Here is a 21,040-nt window from a genome sequence, read left to right as displayed (position 1 = left end):
GCGTCTCACTGGTAGCCTAGACCCCATCACACGCTTGTCTTCAAGTGTTGGGCCCCATAGGCTCTCAAGGGTCATCCAGGCCTTCCGCACACATCCTGGCCCCTGTAGACTCAGTCCCACAGCCCGTCCAGGAGGCCACGGGTGGGACTGACCTGTGGGGGATGTGGAAGAGGCGAGATCCGCGCCCTTGTTGGCCTGCTCTAGTGGCGCTGCTCTCTGGCCTGTCAAGGATTTTCTCTCCTGTGCTGCTCTTGTCTCCTCACTCTGTGAAGGGTCATGTGATACAGATTCTGGTGTCCCACACAAGCACGGACAATGAGTTACTCCAAGGGTACCCTCCTGGGCCCTCTCAGGCCTCTCACTCCGTGTCTTGAGCTCTGCTGTCTCACTACCGTCCAGCTCCGCTGTGTCCACTCTGCCTCTCCTCAGCGGCGCACACGCCTTCTACCATCAAATTCTGTCAATCCCCCGCCTACTCTCAGATCCCCCCCCCCACCATGTCACTACTCCACCACCGTAGGCCTGAACCAGGACACTCCCTACTCCCACCCAGGTTACTGTAGTCTCCTAGGGGCTGTGCTACAGCGGGTGGCTCTCCAAGAACTGTCACCACCACCTCGCAAAGCCCTGTGTCGCAAAGCCCTGTGTCGAGAGTGACGCCCAAGAGCAGTTCAAGGGTGCTTTGGTCACTGGCAGCTCTGTGATACAGTTCTCCCTCTGACTAAATTGGATTTATCAGCCCTTCTATGGCCTGCCTGAATCTCCAGCCAGACAAGGGCTTGCCACACTAGTCACCCCTGTCACAGACTCAAGCGACACTCTTTTATGATGAGGTGTCTGGGCCTGTTTTCTCCCACCACACAGAAGAGCACCTTCAGGATCAAGAACAAATCTTCATACTGCTACCCCATGCACACATCACCCGATCAGGTGACCTCCAAGGAGGCACGTCACAAATGTTTGCTGATTGAACACAGGTCAGAGTTCCTCGTTTTGAGGTGCTATAGTCCAGAGAGAAGCCCTAGGTTGACAACACGGAGGTACCGAAGGCTCCCGCTCCCCACTGTGTCTGACCCCTCCAGTACACGGGCAGCTCTGTCAGTCACAGCATCACAAGGAGACATGTGGCAGCTAAAAATGTTGCAGGAAATAGGAAACGGGGCCACCGAGGTGTAGGGGATGGGCAGGAAGTCCTAAGGTTCCTGTGCATCCTGACTTCATCACCAATCACTGTGGAGCTGCCTGGAGACAGGTCACCCTTCCACGCGGGAGGACTTGGATGACTAAGAGAATGGATGAAGCACACAGCGCTCCCCTTCCTGCCTACTGCCCTCCCCTCCCTTCCTCTCACCTTCTCACACACCAGACAGCCTTCCTGTGTGCAACATCTGGCACCCTGGTGCCAGGCAAGGGAGACAGAATGGGTAGGAGCATAGCCATCCGGAGGCAGGGGGCCCTCGAAAGAGGAAAGGGGACACTGCCTTGCCAGACTCCCCTTCAGGCGGAAATCTGGGTTTTTATATAACATTTCCTAAGTTTTAAATATCAGTTACTAATTAAAAATTTCTAAGTCACTTGGAAGCCAAGCAAAATATAACCCCAGACTGGCTTTGCCCGCCACCCCTACCTAGTATGCAAACCTCTGATATATGTGCCCCCGTTTTCCTGGCCGAGACCACTGCTATCTAGTTTGACAGTGCCGTCAGGGGCCTCAGCTGGCTCCCCTGCTCTGTTGAGGAGTGACCTCACCAGACTTCTTTACAGAGGGAATCACAGCGCTGATCAATCACAACAGGGCTGAGCTGGACCACTTGGCCGCTTCTGTGTGAATGGCAGGTGAAGCGAGAGGCAGCTGGTCTCTAGGAAAGAATGAGGCTCCTGAGTCAGTGAAGAAACTGACCCAGGCACAGTCTCTTGTCCTCAGTGAGGCGTGACCCTGCCAGGATGAGGTGGCTCCGCTGAGGTTCAGCACTCTTTTCTACAATGGGTGAAACAATACAATACGGGCGCGAGTGAGCCTAGCCCAGTGGGCACCGCGTGCAGACTGTGTTCCTCCTCTTCTGTGAGTAGGATGAGGAAGATGAGGCCAGGGCTGGCGTGTAGCACAATGGCAGAGGGTTTCCTTAGCAGCCATAAGGCCCTGTCTTTCTGGGTTCAACTCTAGCAATGGGCAAAAAAAATTCCCTAGGCTGGGTGGTGGTGGCGCACACCTTTAATCCCAGCACTTGGGAGGCAGAGGCAGGCGGATCTCTGTGAGTTCGAGGCCAGCCTTATCTACAAGTGCTAGTTCCAGGACAGGTACCAAAAGCTACAGAGAAGCTCTGTCTTGAAAAAAAAAAAAAAAAGGAGAAAGGAGGAATAAGGAATGAATGAGGAATGAAGGTTCTATCTCCCACCCTACCAGAAGCCCCTCCCCAAAGCATCTCTGCTAGCCTTCCAGGCTAGAGGAAAAACTTCCAGATGGGCCCAAGAAGAGGCAGAACCACAGGCTTGGGAGGGAGAACCTGATGTGGATAAATCGCTCCCCTCTGTGATCCTCAGCTACCCCTGTCCCCTCACTACCTATCCTTCTAGGTTCCCAAGACTGGAACATGAGCCGTGACCCTGGAGGGCTGGAGGCAGCCCTGTGGCACGCACGAACCAGGGAGATCCTAGAGGGCAAATGAGCAAGTGAGAGGTGTTTGGTCTTCAGAACAGCAAGAAAGGTCCCTTGTCAAGACGCTGTCCCTAATGGGACAAACCTTCCCAGGACAGGAGGCCAGAAGGTAAAGAAGAGCAGCGAGGGATAATTGGGGACAAGTGGCTGTATAACGCAATTTTTTTTTTTTTTGAGACAGGGTTTCTCTGTTTAACAGTCCTAGCTGTCCTGGAACTACCTCTTGTAGACCAGGCTGGAATTGAACTCATGGAGATCCGCCTGCCTCTGCCTCCTGAGTGCTGGGATTAAAGGTGCCATTACTGCCCAGCTGTACAATGCAGTCTTAAGAGACAATGTTTTCTTCTTCTTTTTTAAAATATTTTTATGTTTTATTTAACTTTATTTTATGTGCATTGGTGTGAAGGTGTCAGATTCCCTGCAACTGAATCTTCAGACAGTTGTGAGCTGCCATGTGGGTGCTGGGAATTGAACCTGGGTCCTCTGGAAGAGCAGTTAGTGCTCTTAACCACTGAGCCATCTCTCCAGCCCTGAGACAATGTTTTCTAGGATGCTTATTGGAGAGAGGGCAGCCTGGACCACTGTGCTGTAGGATATTTGTGGTTTTTTTTTTGTTTGTTTTGTTTTTCGAGACAGGGTTTCTCTGTAGCTTTTGGTTCCTGTCCTGGAACTAGCTCTTGTAGTCCAGGCTGGCCTCGAACTCACAGAGATCCGCCTGCCTCTGCCTCCCGAGTGCTGGGATTAAAGGCGTGCGCCACCACCGCCCAGCAGCTGTAGGATATTTGTACACTGTGCAAAAAAATGTATTGCTGTGATTGGTGTAATGAAAAGCTGAATGAAACACAGAGAAAGAAATTACTTTTTAAAAATAGGGACTGTGAGTTCATCTTAAAATGGAAATGAAAGTGAAAATTAAACCTTCTCAGTAAGATAATTTTTAAAATTAAAGTGATTGTATAAACTTTTGTGACAGCTACTTAGAAAGCAAATGCCAATTTGTTAGTGTAGATGTCAGTATTTAAAAGTGCTTGGATGTCCACTGTAGTGATAACCATAGTTAAAATGGCAGAATATAAGCCCCTCCTCCCGTGCTCTAAACTAGCTCTTTCTCTGCTTAGAGTATCCAATGTGTCAGGGTTAGCATCACTGTTTAAAAATTCTTGCATGGTTTCTTAATAATATCTTTTTCATGTTTTGCTTGTACTTCAGTATTTGGACCATCTTTTTCTGTTGACTATACAATAAATGTGCATTGGATGTATAGAAAAAAAAAAGAAAAGCTGAATGGCCAATAGCTAGGCAGGAGGTATAGGTGGGACTTTCAGACAGAGAGAGAATTCTGGGAAGGAGAAGGCAGAGTCACCAGTCAGAAGCAGAGGAAGCCCCATGAGCAGTACAGAGAGACGAGGTAATGAGCCATGCAACAGAACGTAGACGAGAATAAATGGGTTAATTTAAGTTGTGAGAGCGAGTGGGACATGCCTAAGCTGAGGTCTAGCTTTCATAATTAATAATAAGTCTCCACGTCATTATTTGTGAGCTGGTGGCCCAAAGAAAAATCCAACTACACCACAGGATTAGTTCTGTTGATCCTCTCTCTCCCGTGAAGCAGAGGAGGGCTCAACCTAAGGCTTCTGAGTCCTGACCCAGCCTAAGCAGCCATGGAGCTGGGACGGGGCGATGGGATCTAAGAAAGGGCTAAGAGGAAGGTAGGAATGGCGACGTGACCTTTCAGAGCCTTTCAAACAGGCCCCATCATCAGATGATGCCTGTGTTATATAGAACATCAAGGGGCTCCCACACTCTGCAAGCCTAGTGTTCTGGGCACACACACCACCAACTGAATGGGACTTCACAGACCACAGCGCAGAAGGACAGGCCAGGAGGATCACGAGGGGAAATTCAGTCTCAAGCAGAGAAGATTATTGAGACACAGAAGACATTTTAAAAGGATAAAACCAGGAGCTTTTCAAAAATGGGCAAACCTAAGCGGGTCCCCATGGGAATGACCTCCCATCAACCCTGGGGCCCTTGCTTCAGCTCCTCCCCAGGGCAGAGCAGGACTGCGCCCCTCAGCTCCCATGGCAGATACAGGGTTTAGCTGTGCTGGCATCTCCCAGAGTCCAGGACACTGCCTGTGCACAGCATGCACCTCCCGGAGTGAGGCCAGTAGGAGGTCTGAGCAAAGCAGCATGCAGCAGAAGCTGATACCTTCCACTGGGAGGGCTGCGCGTGTCAGGGCCCGGGCCAAGCACTTTACATACATAATTTCAATAATCCTCCCTGGAGTCTGGGAGATGGGTCCCGCTATTCTTCCTGTCGTGTGGATACAAACACAGGCTTAAGAAGGCTATAGCTTGCCCTATGGTGTGTCCTTGATAAGGGTAGTAGCCAGTTCTCCCAGCCCGGCTCTCAGCACCCATCCTTAGGGCTCTCAACTACTTGCCTTTGAAGACTCAGGAACAGACCAGCCTCTTGACAGAACTTCAGAGTCTCATGCTGGGCTGAGGTCACATCAAGGAGGGAGGTCAGTAAGCAGACAAGAGGCGACCAAAGCAGGGGGCCAGCACAGGGGCCACTCAGGCAGCCTTGACTCTGAATGCCTGCTCCAGGCCGGAGGATGGGCAGCTGGTTCGTGCCAAGAGCCTTGTTCTCTGCATTCAATGGGGTTTTGTTGAGTGCATTTTGCAGGCCTACAGATTTAATTCCAATCTGGTTCATACACTTTCCAGAGCTTTTTAGCAGGTTGCTTCTGGGGCTGGGGGACAATTAATAGCTCTCTTGCTTTGCCCAAATAAAGGGACTCTGCCTGACTTCAGTAGGCCGTGGCAGCAGTTTTGTTTTGTTTCTTCAAACGGGCCAGGCTGCAAGGGCTAACTCCTGCTCTTGCCCCACATTATGGCCCTGAAGTTTGCAGGGCAAAAGAACCCCAATTTCGTGCTCTTCTCAGAAGTGCAGCTTTCACAGACTTCCAGCTGGCTTCAGGAGTCTGCAGGATGCTCCCCCACTCCCACTCAAAATGCCCCAGGTCTTCCTTCCCTCCACTGACCATCAGGTGAGGTCACAAGGACCCCTCCAGCCTGAGGACTCCCAAGAACCATCAACAGGAATGAGAATTCTCACGAGAGATCCTAGATGCAGAGTAAACTGGACTTTCCACTTCAAGGGACTTTTTGATCACAGAGCCCACTATCCCTAAGCATCAGGTCCTTGGGTGGGGGTGGGGGAGAGCTTGGGTGTGAATTCAGTTCAGGTGGCGGGAAAAGGGCATGGTCTCCATTCTGTGCAATCCCTGGGAAGCCTGTCTCGGAAGGCTGAAGGGCTCTAGGCCAGGCACCCCATGGTCACCACGAGTCTGCCAAGAATGGGCACAGTGCCAGGAACATCTAACAAGCCCCCAGGGATGAGACAGGAAACTGTCTCAGGCCAGACTCAAAGGGTGAGCCTGTTCAGTCACCAGGGCATTCCCCATTTGGGACTCAAGCCACAGAACCTGCCTGTACATGGGAGGACAGGGAGTGGAAGCAGGGACAAAGGGTACTGTGGAGGCCCAGGAAGGTGGAGCACTGTGGTAGCATGGCAGCTCAGTCAAATGTGGAGGGACACTCAGTGTTCAGGAGGCTGGCCATTGCTGAAACACCGCAGGTAGTGCTGAGGATTAGAAATGGCCCCACTAACCTGACAGAATTAACCCCCAAAACACAGTTGTTGGCCTGGAGGCCCTTTTAACCCCTCAGCTGAATCTCTGTACAGTGCACAAGACACCCCTTGCTCACCTGTGGCAGCCCAAAAAATCATGTGGAGTTAACCAAGGGCTGATGTTCTCCCAGGAAGCAGGGCCTCTTTATTCCTCTTTCAGGTCTCCCCACCACTCCCTGAGACACAAGACCTGCTGTGTTTGGTGTGGTCCTAAGTGCCCTCCCAGGGCAGCAACCCCCACCTTGTACGCCCTGCATTTTTTCCTAAAGCTGAGAGAGTCTAAGGGTCTGGGGCAATGGTTCTCAATACATGGATCTTGACCCCTTTGGGGGTTGAAAGACCCTTTCCCAGGGGTCACCTAAGACCATCAGAAGACACGGATATTATGATTTATAACAGTAGCAAAATTACAGTTGTGAAGAGGCAATGATAATCATTTTATGGTTGGGGTCACCAGTAGGAATTGTGGTTAAAGCATCGCAGCATTAGGAAGGTTGAGAACCGCTGGTCTAGGGAGACACAGAAGGACAGAACCAGCAATGGGTCTGGCTCAGAGGTAACTTGACTAATGCAAGATTAGTCAAGCTCAGAAGAAAAAAGGGTCAGAGGGGTATAGCAAGACAGTTCATCCGGAAAAGGCATTTGCCACCAAGCCTGATGACCTGAGCTTAACAGCTGAGATCCACATGGCCACAGAAGAACTTTGCCAGTTGCCCTCTGACCTCGTTGACCTCCGCATGGGTTGCGTGTGCCCGCACACCCACACACAAGCTAAATATTTAAAAGTAGCAGAGCAGCGATCCTTGATTCCGATTTCAGTCCTTCCTCGCCCCAAGAACAGAACTCCCAAGGGGCCCGCAGTGGAACTAAGACCCTGGAACCATCTCCACCCTGTGGAGAACCACCCAACTCCAAGCAGGGCTGGTCCAAGTTTAGCATAACAAGAATGACAGCAAACACTGGCAGAGAGGTTTCTGTACCAAGCCCTTTCCTAAGGACTTTACAACAAGTAATGGGTTGAGCCTTGAGCAAGGTGCTAATATCCCTATTTTACAGATGAGGAAATCAAGGCAGAGAAACTGTTTACTCAAGGTCACATGGGAACTAAATGGCCAAGGCAGAATTTGAACTTGGAGCACCAGTAATGTTTCCGATAAGAGATTTAGATCCTGTTAGGGGCCTTATAATTGAAGAGCTGGTTCTACACTTTTGCAAATGGGATGCTTTCAGGGGTGGGGATGCAATAAAGAGAAGGAAGTCTGGTGGAGTTCTAGTGTGTAACCTCTAATTTATGCTCATTCTGTCCTAACTCACACGTGACTGCTTGCAAGTTAGAGGGGTCTGGCCAAACAGTAACTGTTGGCGCCTATGTGCCTGATGCCCACAATGCACCAACTTTCATTAATTTCCCAAGATGGCTTTGCAAGGTCGCCTGAGCCACCTTTGCAGAGGAGGAAGCTGGAGTACAGGGAATAGGGGTTACTTGATGGGCTTAAGACCCAAGTCCAGCCAGGAGGAGGTGGTGGCAGAGGCAGGTGGATCTCTGCAAGTTCCGAGGCCAGTCTGGTCTACAGAGTGAGTTCCAGGACAGTCTGGACTACACAGAGAAACGCTGTCTCAAAGTCTCGAAAAAACAAAAACAAAACAAAAAAGATCCAAGTCTCTAAATTTCCAAAACTTGAGGGCCCCAGGAGAAGGGTCAGGGACAATCAGACCAAGAGGAATAAAGAGAGATAGAGTGGAGGGGTGAAAACACAGGCAGACAGAGACGGATAAAAAGCTACAGGAAAGGAATCCCGTTCAACCAGAATAATAATACTCTCAAGTCCCTCTAGTTAGGGTCCTGCAGGGTCTTCGGAACGTAAGTTTCCAAATCCGCGGGGGGGGGGGGGGGTGTACCCTCCAGGTCAGTCAGTCAGAAATGGCAGGGAGGAAAGACCTGGCGCCCACCCGCCCCGTTCCAGGCTTCTGCCTGAGAAGTTTAGAGAGCGGCCAGCAGCAGTCCTCTCAGCCCCGTGCCGTGGGTGGCTCCCTGGTTGGCTCTGGTCAGCATCAAAGACAAGTACATGAGTAGGCAGGATGGCCAGCACTTGAGGCCTCCAGACAGTGCTGAGTGTACCCCCTCCTAGGAAACCAGCAGCAGCAACGGTGCGAGAGAGTGGCCCTCTCCAGGTCCATAGAAAATGGAAGAAAGAGGCTCTCGGCTCCCTAGCTTCCCTTTCCTCTCGCTTTGACCACAGCATTTTGAAAAGGGAAGGGGTCTTACTGAACCTCAACGCTCCTTTGTCGTGGGCACCCGCGCTCCCCTCCCTCGGCTGCGCCCCACAGCACTCACCCAGAGGCACACTGATCCGGGGGCCGAGCGCCCGCGTCGTCCGCAGCAGCGGCAGCAGCAGCAGCAGCACCAGCAGCGCGCGCAGCAGGGCGGCGGAGCAGCTCGCCCGGCCCATCGCGGCGCGCGGAACTCGGAGCACAGCAGCCAGCGGAGTCCTTCGGCTCGGGCTCAGATTGCTTAACTGGAGTCGCGGACTGCAGCTCCGCCCAGCTCGGTCTCCCAGAGTCCTTCCTCCGCCTCGCCTCCGGACCTGGGGGGCAGCAGAGAAGACGGTCACGTGGACGGCCGCACCGCAGGCTCCTCTGCCTAGAGTGCAGCCGAGTGGGAGTCCCTCGCCCCGCCGCAGGGAGGAGGGCGCGGAGCAGGAAGTCAGAGGGTAGGCCGGCCTCCTAGCTGGTTCTCACCCAGCTCTTCCCCCTTCCTCCTTCCTGGGCGCTGGAGTACGAGGGGCGCCAGATCGGTTCACCCGGCGGGGCAGAGCCTGGGGACCCGAAGCTCGGAGATGAGGGGCGCGCAAGGTCTCTCGGGGCCACTCAGACCCGCCCTCTTTCCGGCTCCTGCGGACCCTGCCCCACTCGCCGCTTACCCATCCCCACTCCCTTGCTCCAGGATCTGTGCATACACTGGGACTGGTGGCTTTCCAGTCTCTTTTCTGCAGGAGGTCTATGCGTGGTCTAGAATCTAGATATTCTGCTGGGTTGTCCATGCTTAGAATTCTGTCCACACGAAGCCCGGGGCGGCGCAGAATTAGTTCAAGTGGGATAATAGGATTTCATGGGCTGCATGAAGGTCTAGCCAAGGAGACTAGACCTTCCCCCCAACCCCCAACCAGCACGTGGCTGAGCATAGGAAAGGATTCCCTAAGGATGGAGTAAGACACCAGAGGTATTCACCAGCAGGTACCCAGACCTGAGGTCAGTTTGGTTAATCTTCAGTGGACAGGGAGAAAGGGAAATAAGGCGGTGGGGGATGGGAAGGGAACTCAACAGAGAGACAAGGTTTGGGAAACCCGTTCCAGCTTTTTCTGGGTGCATGGATAGAATTAAAAACTTGAAAATCTGTGTTCATTGTTCTCGTGGCAATGAGACCATTTCACCCGGAACTGGGTGGGTCGAATAGCTACTCTGCACCCACTGACAATATCAGCAGTCTCAAAGCAACATCTTCGTCCCCCATCCCCACCCTCAGGCTTCCCCACCCCCTCCCACAAATAGAGTGGCAGGGTAGACACGCGCTTGGTGGTCACAGGTCTCCTTTCTTAAAACCAGACTCCTTAATGTCCCACAATTTCTGTACCATCGCCACACCCCGAGATCCTTTTACAGTTTCATGTCTTGTCTCTTACTCCTCATGTCCAGACCCAAAATCTGAACTTACTGCTTCCCTACATCCCACCCTGGGGTATTTTTGCTCTCCTGGCTACACTAAGGGTCCTCCAACTGCTTCTTCCCTTGCTCCTACAATCTCTTCTCAACATGGTAGCCAGAGGCCTTAAAAATGAAAGTCAGGGGCTATAGTTCAGCTACAGGGTTCAGTGGGTAGACCCTTGATGGCCTAAATTCCATCCCAGGATCCACATGGTAGAAGGAGAGGATGCACACCCTCAAGCTGTGTCCTCTGACCTGTGTGACTGAGACACACAAAACAGATACATGTAAAAACTTTTTTTTTTTTTTTGAGACAGGGTTTCTCTATGTAGCCCTGGCTGTCCTGGAACAGACTCTGTAAAACATGGGGATGCACCTGCCTCTGCCTCCCAGCTGCTGGATTTAAAGGCATGGGCCACAGGCCTGGCTTAACAGTAATTTTTTTAAAGTCAGCTGGAAAATTTTTTAAAGCCTAGCATTTGGCAGGTGGAACAGGAGGACCAGGAATTCGAGGGCAACCTCAGATACAAAACAAGTTGGACGCCAACCAGTGAGTGCTACATGAGGCTCTTTGTCTCAAAAAAAAAAAGAGACAAAACAAAACAAAGACGGAATACCTTAAATAAATAAATGAAAGAAGTTAGGCACAGCTTTCTTCAGCTCAAAACCTCCCGAGCACCTGGAACAGTGTCGACGTACGTGCGTGGTAGGCGGGCCGTCAATAAATATTGGTTGAAGGAATGACCGAGTGAATGAGCGGAACAGGAGCCACAGACTACTACTCGCTCGTATTAACTAACAACCTGGAACAACCCTCGGGATCAGTTCCTACCTAGGGAAGAGTGCTCCAAACCTGAAATTAGGCAATAAACTCTTTCAACTGAACACACGACTTCAAAATTATCACTCTTAAATCTGTTGGTTCTGGCCCCAATTTCATCCCACGGGTCATTTTGAATATCGATTCTACTATCATCCCATTTCATATTCATATCGTCTTCCAAGTTTTGAGTCATTGTAATTTGGCTAAGTATTCCATAGACCTTTAATCAAGTCACTGATAAAAATAATGGGTGTGCAGACGTTGCCTCCAGATCTTGGTTTCTGCACGCCACTCCCCCGGAAGAGGAAAGCGAGCTCCTTGGAGGGTGAAAGAGAAAGCACAAGGCAGAAAGGACATTTTGATGGTCTGAAAGGAAAGAAATTGACAACTAATGAGGTTCTGCCTAAAGGATGCAGGAGACAGTTTGATGACCACTTTGGTCATCAAATGGCCTAACGAGTAATGGCTTCTAATGTATCAAATTGAAATACAGCCCATTAGTCTGGAGTGTGACTCAGAGAGAAAGGGAAAGAGAAGGGAAGAGAAGGAAACTTCTTTATGGAAAAGTGCCGGCTGGGCAGTGTAGAAATGGAAGATCAGCAAATTGAGCAGAGATCATGGCTGGGTGTAAAGACGGTGAGGAAACAACGTCTGAGAGCCTGTACCATGGATGACTTACAGTCCAAAGGAAAATATGTCTCTGCCAAAGAGATGGTAGTCACCATCTTAGCCATGGGGTCAAACATCATCTGCCATAGGAATGTGACGTAATTGCCCCCTCCTATCCAGTGCCATGAGAGAATCACAGTCTCAATCCAATGGGGTTTAACCCACATCTAACAATGAGGAGGAAAGCAGATACATCCAGCATGAAAAGCATTTGACAATGATAACTAGCCTGGGCTCATCAAAAGAAAAAAAAATCATTCTTGTAAAGGTGAAAAAAATAAAAAAAATTAGTTAAAATAGGGAAGGCTTACAGTTAAAAGACAAAAGATATGTGAACCCTGCTTGCATTTTAGAGGAAGAAAAAGTGTTGGAGCAGCTAAGACACTTTTAATATGCATTTTATATTATCAATAATTTTAAAGTCCTGTGCTAGGTTGAAAACATATTATTTAATAGCTTCTTTAATGTTCGTTTTCTTACATAAGAGCATGGTAAAGCCGGGCGGTGGTGGCGCACACCTTTAATCCCAGCACTTGGGAGGCAGAGGCAGGCAGATCTCTGTGAGTTCGAGACCAGCCTGGTCTACAAGAGCTAGTTCCAGGACAGGCTCCAAAACCACAGAGAAATCCTGTCTTGAAAAACCAAAAAAAAAAAAAAAAAAAAAAAAGAGCATGGTATTTCTTGGGTATGATAGAAAGTTCCAGATTTGGGAGATACAATTTGTTGTTTTCAGAGATGATGCACTATGACGTCAGAAACTATCTTTCAAATACACATGTGCAAAAACGCATGTGTGTGTATGTGCATGTGTGTGTGTGTGTGTCGAGGTATGAGCATAGCTGCCATAATTTGGTCAAACTATGTAAATATGTGTGAACGTCTTATACCAATCTTTTAGTTCTTCATTTAGGGGAAAAAAATAAGACATGTCAAAACAGTGTCCAGCGACATGCCAGAAGAAACTTCCACGAGGGTTGAGTGACCAATATTCTTATTTGCTTTTCTAGTCAGGGTTTCTCTGTAGTTTTGGAGCCTGCCCTGGAGTTTGCTCTGTAGACCAAATTGCTGACTTCAAATTCATAGAGATCTGCCTGCCTCTGCCTCCTGAGTGCTCTTTGTAGACTTAGCAACTGACTCTGTGTCTTCCTCACTACATAGCTCCGCCCACATTTTTCATCATATCCATAATGATATTATAGAAATTTTTTTTTAAAAAAACCTCGACTAGGGCTGAGGAGACAGTTAAGTAGATAAAATGCTTGTCATGCAGGGCTGGAGAGATGGCTCTGTGGTTAGGAACACCAACTGCTCTCTAGAGGACCCAGAGTTCAGTTCCCAGCACTGACGTGAGACAACTCACAATTGTCTGTAACTCAAGTACCAGGGCTTCTGACACCCTCACACTGACATACATTCAGGCAAAACACCAATGCACATAAAATAAATAAAATGCTTGTTATGCAAGCATGAAGACCTGAGTTTGATCTCAGAACTATGTGAAAACAGTGGGGGGCGGGGGGCAAAAATACATTGGTAATCCCAACAGTGCTGAGGCAGAAGCAGGCAGACCCTGAGGCTCACTGCTGGTCAGCCTAACTTCCCTGGCAAGTTCCAGGCCAAGTAAGAGACCCTGTCTCAAAAAACAGGGGATGGCTCCTGAGACGTAACTTACAAAGTTGTCCTCTGGCCTCGATGCACACATACAAATACACTCATGCATGTGACTCTCATATTTGCACACACAGATCCCTGCACACGCATACCAAACCCTCGTCAGAAATCGATGTTCGCTAGCTACAGCACTTCCTTCTGCTTCCCACCCCACTCCAGACCAGAGCCTGATCGATGGCTGCCTCCTCAATTAGCATTTATTGAGAGCCCAAATCCGGGCATCAGTAGCTCCTAAAGCTGTAGGGGATTGGTCTGCTCTTGTGTCTTGGCAACAAAGGGCTTGTCTGATGGCTGTACTCATCCCTGAGGAGGCAGGGGCTGATGCGGCCTCGCGTGGCTGTTAATTATATCCTGCTCACATGCTTTGGAAGTTTGTCTTATGCCAACTGGGCAGCAAGCCCCTAGAGAACAGTGACAGAAGTCTTCTGTCCCCTCCCCCCCACGCCTAACAAGGCACTCCAGTAAGAAACACACAGCGCTGTCTACATGAGGGTCCCCAACTCTTGTCCCGGGGAAGCACCCTCCAATCCATGTACGTGGCACCTTTCTCCTGGCGGGCTCCGCTGCCTTCCGTTAGTGTGCTCCTATGGTTCCTAATGTGCTCTCCCAGACTGGAAAGAGCAGAAGGGTGATTGACAGAGAAAAACTGCCTTTGACTTAACTTCCTGTAGGCTAAAGAGTGGTTCCCAAGCCAACGATGTGTCTCCTGCTCCTCTCTGCCACTCTTGGATGTAGGCAAGTGTTTTTTAGCCAGGCAGCCAGTGTTTACAAAGAGCTCAGGGGGGGCAGCTTGGAAAGAGAGTACCAAAATACAGAGCAAGAAAAAAAAAAAAGCAATGCTTCCTCCGTGCTCCAGCCTGCAAGATGAAGTCATCCCCAAGTTGTTAAGTCTGGCCCTCTGTCCACCTTCATTCTTCCTGCCATCCTGTCTGTCTGTCTGTCTGCCCCCACCCCCATGCCACACACACACTCACCAATGCAAAGATGAGAGGTCAAATGCTCATAAGAATACACTATAAAGAAAGCCAGAAAAGCCAGTAGGTGGTGGTGGTGCATGCCATTGATCCCGGCACTGGGGGGCAGAGACAGGAGGATCTCTGAGTTTGAAGCCAGCCTGGTCTACAGAGCGAGCTTCTGGACAGCCAGGGCTACACAGGGAAACCCTGTCTTGAAACCCGAAAGGAGGTGGGAGAAGCAGCTGCTGCTGCTGCCCAGACAGACTTGCCTTGCGCTGAGGGATGTCAGAGTCCAGTGGGCACATGCCTCTTAGGCAGGTGAAGAAACTCCAGAGATGACAGACAGATTCAGTATCTTGATCTGGGGTTGGATTTTCAAGTTTGTACACATGTTAAAATGTACTGAGCTCTATGATCTTAAGATCTATGTATTTCGCTATATTTAAGTTCTTTGTTTTTAGATAGCGTCTCACTTACATAGCCCAAGGTGGCCTAAGACTTGCTCTGTAGCCCACACTGGCCTTGTGTTCTCCACCTCCTGCCTCTACCTTCCCAGTGCTGGGAGTGGAAGTCTGCCCCCATGCCCTGCTCTATGCTTATATTTTACACCGGTTAACACAGGGAGAAGAGGAGCGGGGAGAGTAGGGGAATGAACTGTGACTAGAGAATCAAATGGGAGAAGGACAAACTGACAGAACAGGAGAGAGAGACCGAGGAGAAGCAAGAAGAAAAGGGAAGGAAGAATGAAAACAGAGAAACAATCAGCACATCTGCCCGTGGCCTGGCTTCTCTGCTCCCTGAAGTCAGCCTATCACAAACATTCACCCTCTGGTACAGCCTCTGCCCAGGTGCAGGCAGGAAGATGTCCTTGGGTATGCATGAAACACGCCAAAGGGCTCTTGCCAGGCCTGCCCCCTCTGACTCCCACCCAGGGGAGCAGGGCTCTATGCTCCCTCACTTCTACTCCGGACTTGTAGCTTTGTTTGCATCCATGCGGGGGAGGGCCCTCCTGCCAAGCTCACTGGAGCTTGAACCCAAAGGTCCCACCCACCCCTCCTTGGGCAGCATTCAGACTCCTCCCTCCCCCTTCCCCCACCCCTGGGTGCTGACTGGCAGGCTGCCTAGCAAGGTCTCTCAGACGTGAACTGGCTGTGGCCCAGCTAGCTCCCCAGGACCTGGCTCCTTGCCATCATCCCCTCGTAGCCCCAAGCTCTCCTCTTATGCCAACCTGCAGCTGCGGTTCCCCACCCTGCCCTGGTTAGGCACGAGGCGAGGCCGTGTCTCCTCCCCAGGGGCCCGGCAGCAACTCAGCTGCAGCAGAGATACATTTGGATAGGAAAGTCACAGCAGCTAACCCAGTCCATGTGTGCTTTTAAATCATCCAATGGCTGCCAGGTCCTGGGAGCTGGGCACTTCCCTGGGACAGGCAGCACCCTCTAGAGCAGAGGACATCCACCCAGGGTCGGCACTAACACTGCCTTCAGCTCTCTCAGACAGCTTCCAACAGGGTCTTGCGACGGATGTAAATCAAACAGCCTCACCTCTTCCCCAGACCAGCTTCCCTCTACAGCCCCCTGCTGAGCTCCCCACTCCCCAACACCCTTTTAAGTGGTGGAGTTCAGCGGTTGAGCATAAAGTAGAGAAGAATTCATCACGACCCATTGGGGGGGGGGGCTTAAGAGGACCACAGTCTCTCTAGCTGTCGCCTGCTTCTCCTGTGGTGGAAATACTACAGGACTTTATGGCATGATTAGGGAACACGATGAGATAGTACCTATAAAGCCACCCGTAGCCTGGCACAGAGTGAATGCCCTATGTCCCAGTCTGTTATTGCTTCTCTATCTGAAGGTTGCCCCATGGCCTCAACAAAGCATGGAGTCTTAGAAGCCCCTTCCTTGTGCTCCCTCAGGTTCAGCTGCCTCCTGTAAACACGATGCTGAGGCTGCAACTCTCCTGGGCAGAAGGAACCAGGCTGCCCAGCCCCAAGCCCTGGGTGTGCCTACTGTGGCAAGCAGCCCACCACACAGCACCGCCTCCACTGGGCCTGTTAGGGCCTGAGCTGGCCACTCCCTGGGAGGGGATCCCCCCACCCTTACAGGGCTGTGGTGCAACCAGCAAGGCTCAGCCTGTCCCTGCCCAGACAGGGTGAAACATGAAATTGACACTGTCACTCCTGTGCTCCGGCGCTGTCCCTGCCTAGAGGCCTGCCCAGTCAGGGGGACTAGCCTAGCTGATCCCCGGAGTAGTGATTGTTCAGTGACTCTTTGCGGCTCTCAAACTACCGCCTGCCACTCACAGGTAGAAGGCAGGCATCCTGCCAGGCGAGGATGGGGTCAGAAGGCTAAGGGTCAAGTAGTAGAGGCTCAGCTTCCAGTCCAGCTTATGAAACCTTGCTCTCTTCTCAAGATCTCAAGTCAAGAGGCCGGGTGCAGGCTCATACTTGTACTCCTTGAGAAGCTGAGACAGGAGGATCGCTGTAAGTTCTAAGGCTAACCTAAGTCACAGATTGAGTTCAAGGCCAGCCAGAGCTATTTAGAAAGACCATGTCTCAAAAGAATAAAAATTTAAACTTTTTGTTTTAGTTTTTGGAGACAGGGTTTCTCTGTGTAGCACAGGCTGCCCTGGAGCACACTTTATAGACCAGGCTGGCCTCAAACTCACAGAGATCCGCCTGCCTCTGCCTCTCGAATGCCGGGATTAAAGGCATGCACCACTACCGCCCTGCTAGGTTTAAAGGATCTTAAAAACCTATCTCCCAATTTGCCATCAAGTTCCTTCCCTTGTAAATCTACTCTGAGCCCCGAGACCCCTAGCTACAGCCTTTTGAAGGCTATACCTCGATCCTCAGGAAACCAAGTTTCCACCTCAGAGACTGCTTTCCCAGAGGAGGAGCAACTTAGCTCCTGTTTCTGTCATTTTAAATCACCCTGGCTGACACTTCTCCCACACAGTCTTGCTCTTGGCTGTCATACTGAACCGAGAGAGAAAGCAGGGACAACAGTGGAGATAGAAGATGAGTTTTGCCACCAATCTACAACTCCAACAGTGTCTTGACAGGGTGGTCATTACAAGGAATGTTCTACCATGGCAGTCTTCAAATTTGTTATCCTAAAGAAATGGTATCAGGCTAGGCGGTGGTGGCATACACCTTTAATGCCAGCGCTTGGAAGACAAAGGCAAGTGAATCTCTTGAGTTTGAGGCTAGCTTGGTCTACAAAGTGAGTTCCAGAGCAGCCTGTGCTACACAGAGAAACCCAGTCTGGGGGTGGGGTGGGGTGGGAGAAATGGTGCAGGTGACACACTCACAGAGAGATGGGATGAGGTAGACTCCTACCTAGATGGGTCCTCTTGCAGTACCAGAAAATCCCAGGGATGCTTATTGCCAGATATGGACTGTGAGTGAGACACCCCAGATCTCTGGTACTTGAGCACAAGCCTGGGGATGTAGCTTAGTTGTTCAAACACGGGCCTGGCGTGCTCCAGAAAGGGGCTTTGACTTCGTCATACTCCCTACTCTAGGGCAAGGTGAAGAACATTGTCTTTTTTTTCTTTTTCTTTCTGTTATTGTTGATTTGGGTTTTTGTTTTTTGTTTGTGTTTAGTTTTGTTTTGTTTCAAGACAGGGTTTCTCTGTGAAACAGCTCTGGCTGTCCTGAAACTTGCTTTGTAGACCAAGCCAGCCTCGAACTCACAGAGATCCACCTGCCTCTGCTGGGATTACAGGAGTGTGCCACCACTGCCCAACTTGGTTTTGAGACAGTGTCTTACTATAAAGCCCAGACTGACTTTGAGCTGGACCGAGACAGACCACAAACATACCCCTCCAGTCTCAGCCTCTTAAGTGCTGGAATTACAGGTGTGTATCACCACACCCAGCTATAACTACTTCTTTAAAGTGTTTTTATATACAGAAACAGGGAACTTACAAAATTAGCCTTTATCTGGTAAAAACAAAAACAAAAACAAAATCGTCTTTCGTTTGGAATAGCTATGTAACCTCCACATGAAGTATTTGGCAAACTCCCCCCACCTAAATCAAACTCAACAGTTATATGGGTAGTATTTTCCTTAGCACTGGTTGTGAGACATTATGCTGATCTTTTCACATTTATTAATCTTTCATCCTCACAGCAGAGGGAAAGCAGAGTTATCGTTCCATATTCCCACTCCACAGCGAGCTGCAGAGGTTCGTTCAGGGGCATGCTAGGGCCACACGTGAGCCAGGTGAGGACTTGGGGCCAAGGGATCTGTGGGCTGCAGAACTCACGTGGGCATTATACCTAGGAACAAAATTTCAGCCTGGTTTTGTCTCAACTTGCAAGCCATCTCCACTTCTGATGATACAGGCGGCTGTCTTTTGTCCCTCCCTCCCTCTCCCATCGCTCCTTCCCTTCCCCTCGGTTTTTCATTCATCCAATACTGTTTCTTATTCGCTGGCTGCCAGAAGCACGGCTCAGACTGATGAAATGAACACAGCTGCTGCAGGCAAGGACTTCATAATTCATCACGATTCGCCCAATGCTTCTCTGCAGAGTCTCCCCATCCTGGACTGCATGTCTTTAGACACTTTCAATCACGCATCCTTTTGACTTTGACAAAGGTAGTAGTCAGGGCCAGCCTGGTGGAACTCCAGGAGTCCCAGGCAGCACAGACTAGAACCCACTGTTTTCGACTGATTTCCGGAGTTGCTCCTGGGGCTCCTTCTGCCCTGGGCTCGGATCTCCATTAAGGCACTCATTAGGCCACAGTAAAGCACTCATTCACACACCTCATCCCTGTTCCCATCCCTTCCACAGCTCCGGAGTGCACACATCAGACCTGCCCAACTCAGGCTTTTAAATGTCCAGCCCCGGGGCAGAGCTTGGAACCAGCAGGCACCCAGTAAATGCTGAGTAAATGAACAAATGAGTTTTCTGCTCTCGGTGACTGTGATTCATCCTAGTTCTTCCCAGATCCTTTTGTACCTGCTTTTCTCTTCTTCTTTTCAAAGAATGTGACTAAGAAAAGGCCCCTCCCCAAAGGGGTGGCATGGCCCCGTTTCCCTGCCTTAGGGTAGCCCAGGGTTTTCTTGTTCCCCTTCTTCTCCGCAGCTTTGTTGGCTTCACCAGAGATGCCATGTTGGAGGGTGATTGAATGTTCGGCTCCTGTCAGATACTACGTTGAACTGAGGGTCCCAGGGCCTGAGGGTGTAGCTCAGTTGGTAAAATGCTTGCTTCACCTGCACAAAGCCCAGGCTGGATTCCAGGGACTGCATGAAACAAGTCATGGTATACACGCCTGTAGTCCAGCACTCAATAAATGAAGACAGGAGAGCCAGAAGCTTAAGGCCACCTTTGGTGACACAGAGAAGTCAAGGCCAGTCTGGTTTACATGATACCCAAATGAATATAATGATTTACAATGTATATAATAAGACAGACAATAAAACCATGATGGGAACATTGCAGATGACTTGAAGATGTCAGGAAATGGGAGTGTTTGGCCCCAGGCAGAGCTGAACGTCTTCCTGGTGCACAGATCTTGGACTCTGGGACTCTCTCGGGCTTTTCCACTTGTTTGTTTGGTTTTTGTCTGAGACAGGACTTCATGTATCCCGGGCTGGCCTCCAAGTTCATGTGTCTGAGGATAATCTCGAACTCTTAGTCTTCCTGCCTCTGCCTGTCCAGTGCTGGTAGAGGTGTGCACCGCCATACCCTGCCCTCCTCTGTTGTCACCATCCTTTCCTTTGGGTCCTGCACAGGCTGGTCCACATTGTGGTCTACCACCAAGCTACACTGGCCCCATTGCTATCATTTCTTAAATGACATCTATTTATGCCTATGGGAGGGAGGGAGGGAGCGTGTGTATTCTGTACGCAGAGGTCAGAGGGCACTTTCAGGAGATCATTCTCCCCTCCTACCACGGGAGGCGTGGGGTCAGCCTCAGATCATCAGGCTTGAAGACAGACCCCTTTACCCTAGAAGTCATTCTGCCACACACACCCAGTCCATCTTTAGGTCACCTGTCATTAAGAGCTCAAGACCTCAAGTGCAGAAAGATACAACTTCTATTTCTATGAACTTCAGGGGGGGGGAAAAAACCACTCTCAGCTACACAAACCCACTGAGTTGCCTGGGGGACAACTGAGTATCTCTGGGTCCAGCTTCCCCGGTGAAAATGAAGGGAAGGGAACGGGTGATTCTTAGATCTCCTCCAGTTCCACGGTATCCAGTTCTAACTGCAGGTGACCCTTACGATGATCTCTGATTCTTTTTTTTTTCTTTAAATTTGCCACCATTTATTTACTTACTAAATGCGTGTTTGCATACGTGATGGCCACAGCAAGTGCCAAGCTGCAGAGGTGGAGGTCAGAGGGCAATGTGCTCCCTTTCTACCCTTTGTGTCCTGGAAACAACTCAGGTCCTTAGATTTGGCAGCAAACGCCCATCTTGCCGAGCCGTCTCACCAGCCCTTCCTGTGTTTCTTAAATAACACGTTCACAGGACAGGTGAGGGGCTGTGAACAGAGGTTTGATGACCTTCCCGACGTGACCCAGGACTCCTGAGTCTTTGCGGAGACTAGAACAGCTAAGGAAAGGCGACGGCCTCATTCCCAGGACCCCAACTTCCTCCCTCTCCTGGCCCTTAATCCACCTTGTTGTTCAGAGAGAAGAAAGAAGCCACGACAAAGGCCCTAACTCAGAGGTCACAGCCACAAACGTTCGGAGGAGGAGCCCCAGGCCTTTTTCCTACTGATTTTCCTCCCGGCCCAGGAGTAGGGGGCGGTGTTGAAAGACGCTGTTAAAGGATTCGCGCAGAGGCCCCCGGTGACCATGGGAACGTGGGCCCAACCTCCTGCGCTGCCATGGCAACAGGCTCCCCCACTG

General features: G+C 50.5%; 1 protein-coding gene across 2 annotated transcripts in view; it reads right to left on the bottom strand.

Annotated features, from left to right (window-relative positions):
- Sema4b (semaphorin 4B) overlaps positions 1-21,040 on the bottom strand; it is a 41,537-nt gene that overhangs the window by 19,745 nt on the left and 752 nt on the right. Inside the window, exon 2 of one of the 2 annotated variants that reach the window (XM_075953056.1) lies at positions 8,691-8,940. In XM_075953056.1, the coding sequence (XP_075809171.1) occupies positions 8,691-8,805 (115 nt within the window). In that variant the 5' untranslated portion in view covers positions 8,806-8,940. Of the gene's footprint in view, positions 1-8,690; positions 9,149-21,040 lie in introns of those variants that run through there. The other variant, XM_075953057.1, reaches the window with a different exon arrangement.

The sequence above is a fragment of the Microtus pennsylvanicus genome, chromosome 18 (genome assembly GCF_037038515.1).
Source record: "Microtus pennsylvanicus isolate mMicPen1 chromosome 18, mMicPen1.hap1, whole genome shotgun sequence".
In the NCBI taxonomy this organism is placed as follows: domain Eukaryota; kingdom Metazoa; phylum Chordata; class Mammalia; order Rodentia; family Cricetidae; genus Microtus; species Microtus pennsylvanicus.
Note: the sequence above shows the minus strand (reverse complement) of the source record. Positions and strands in the feature narration are given on the sequence as shown.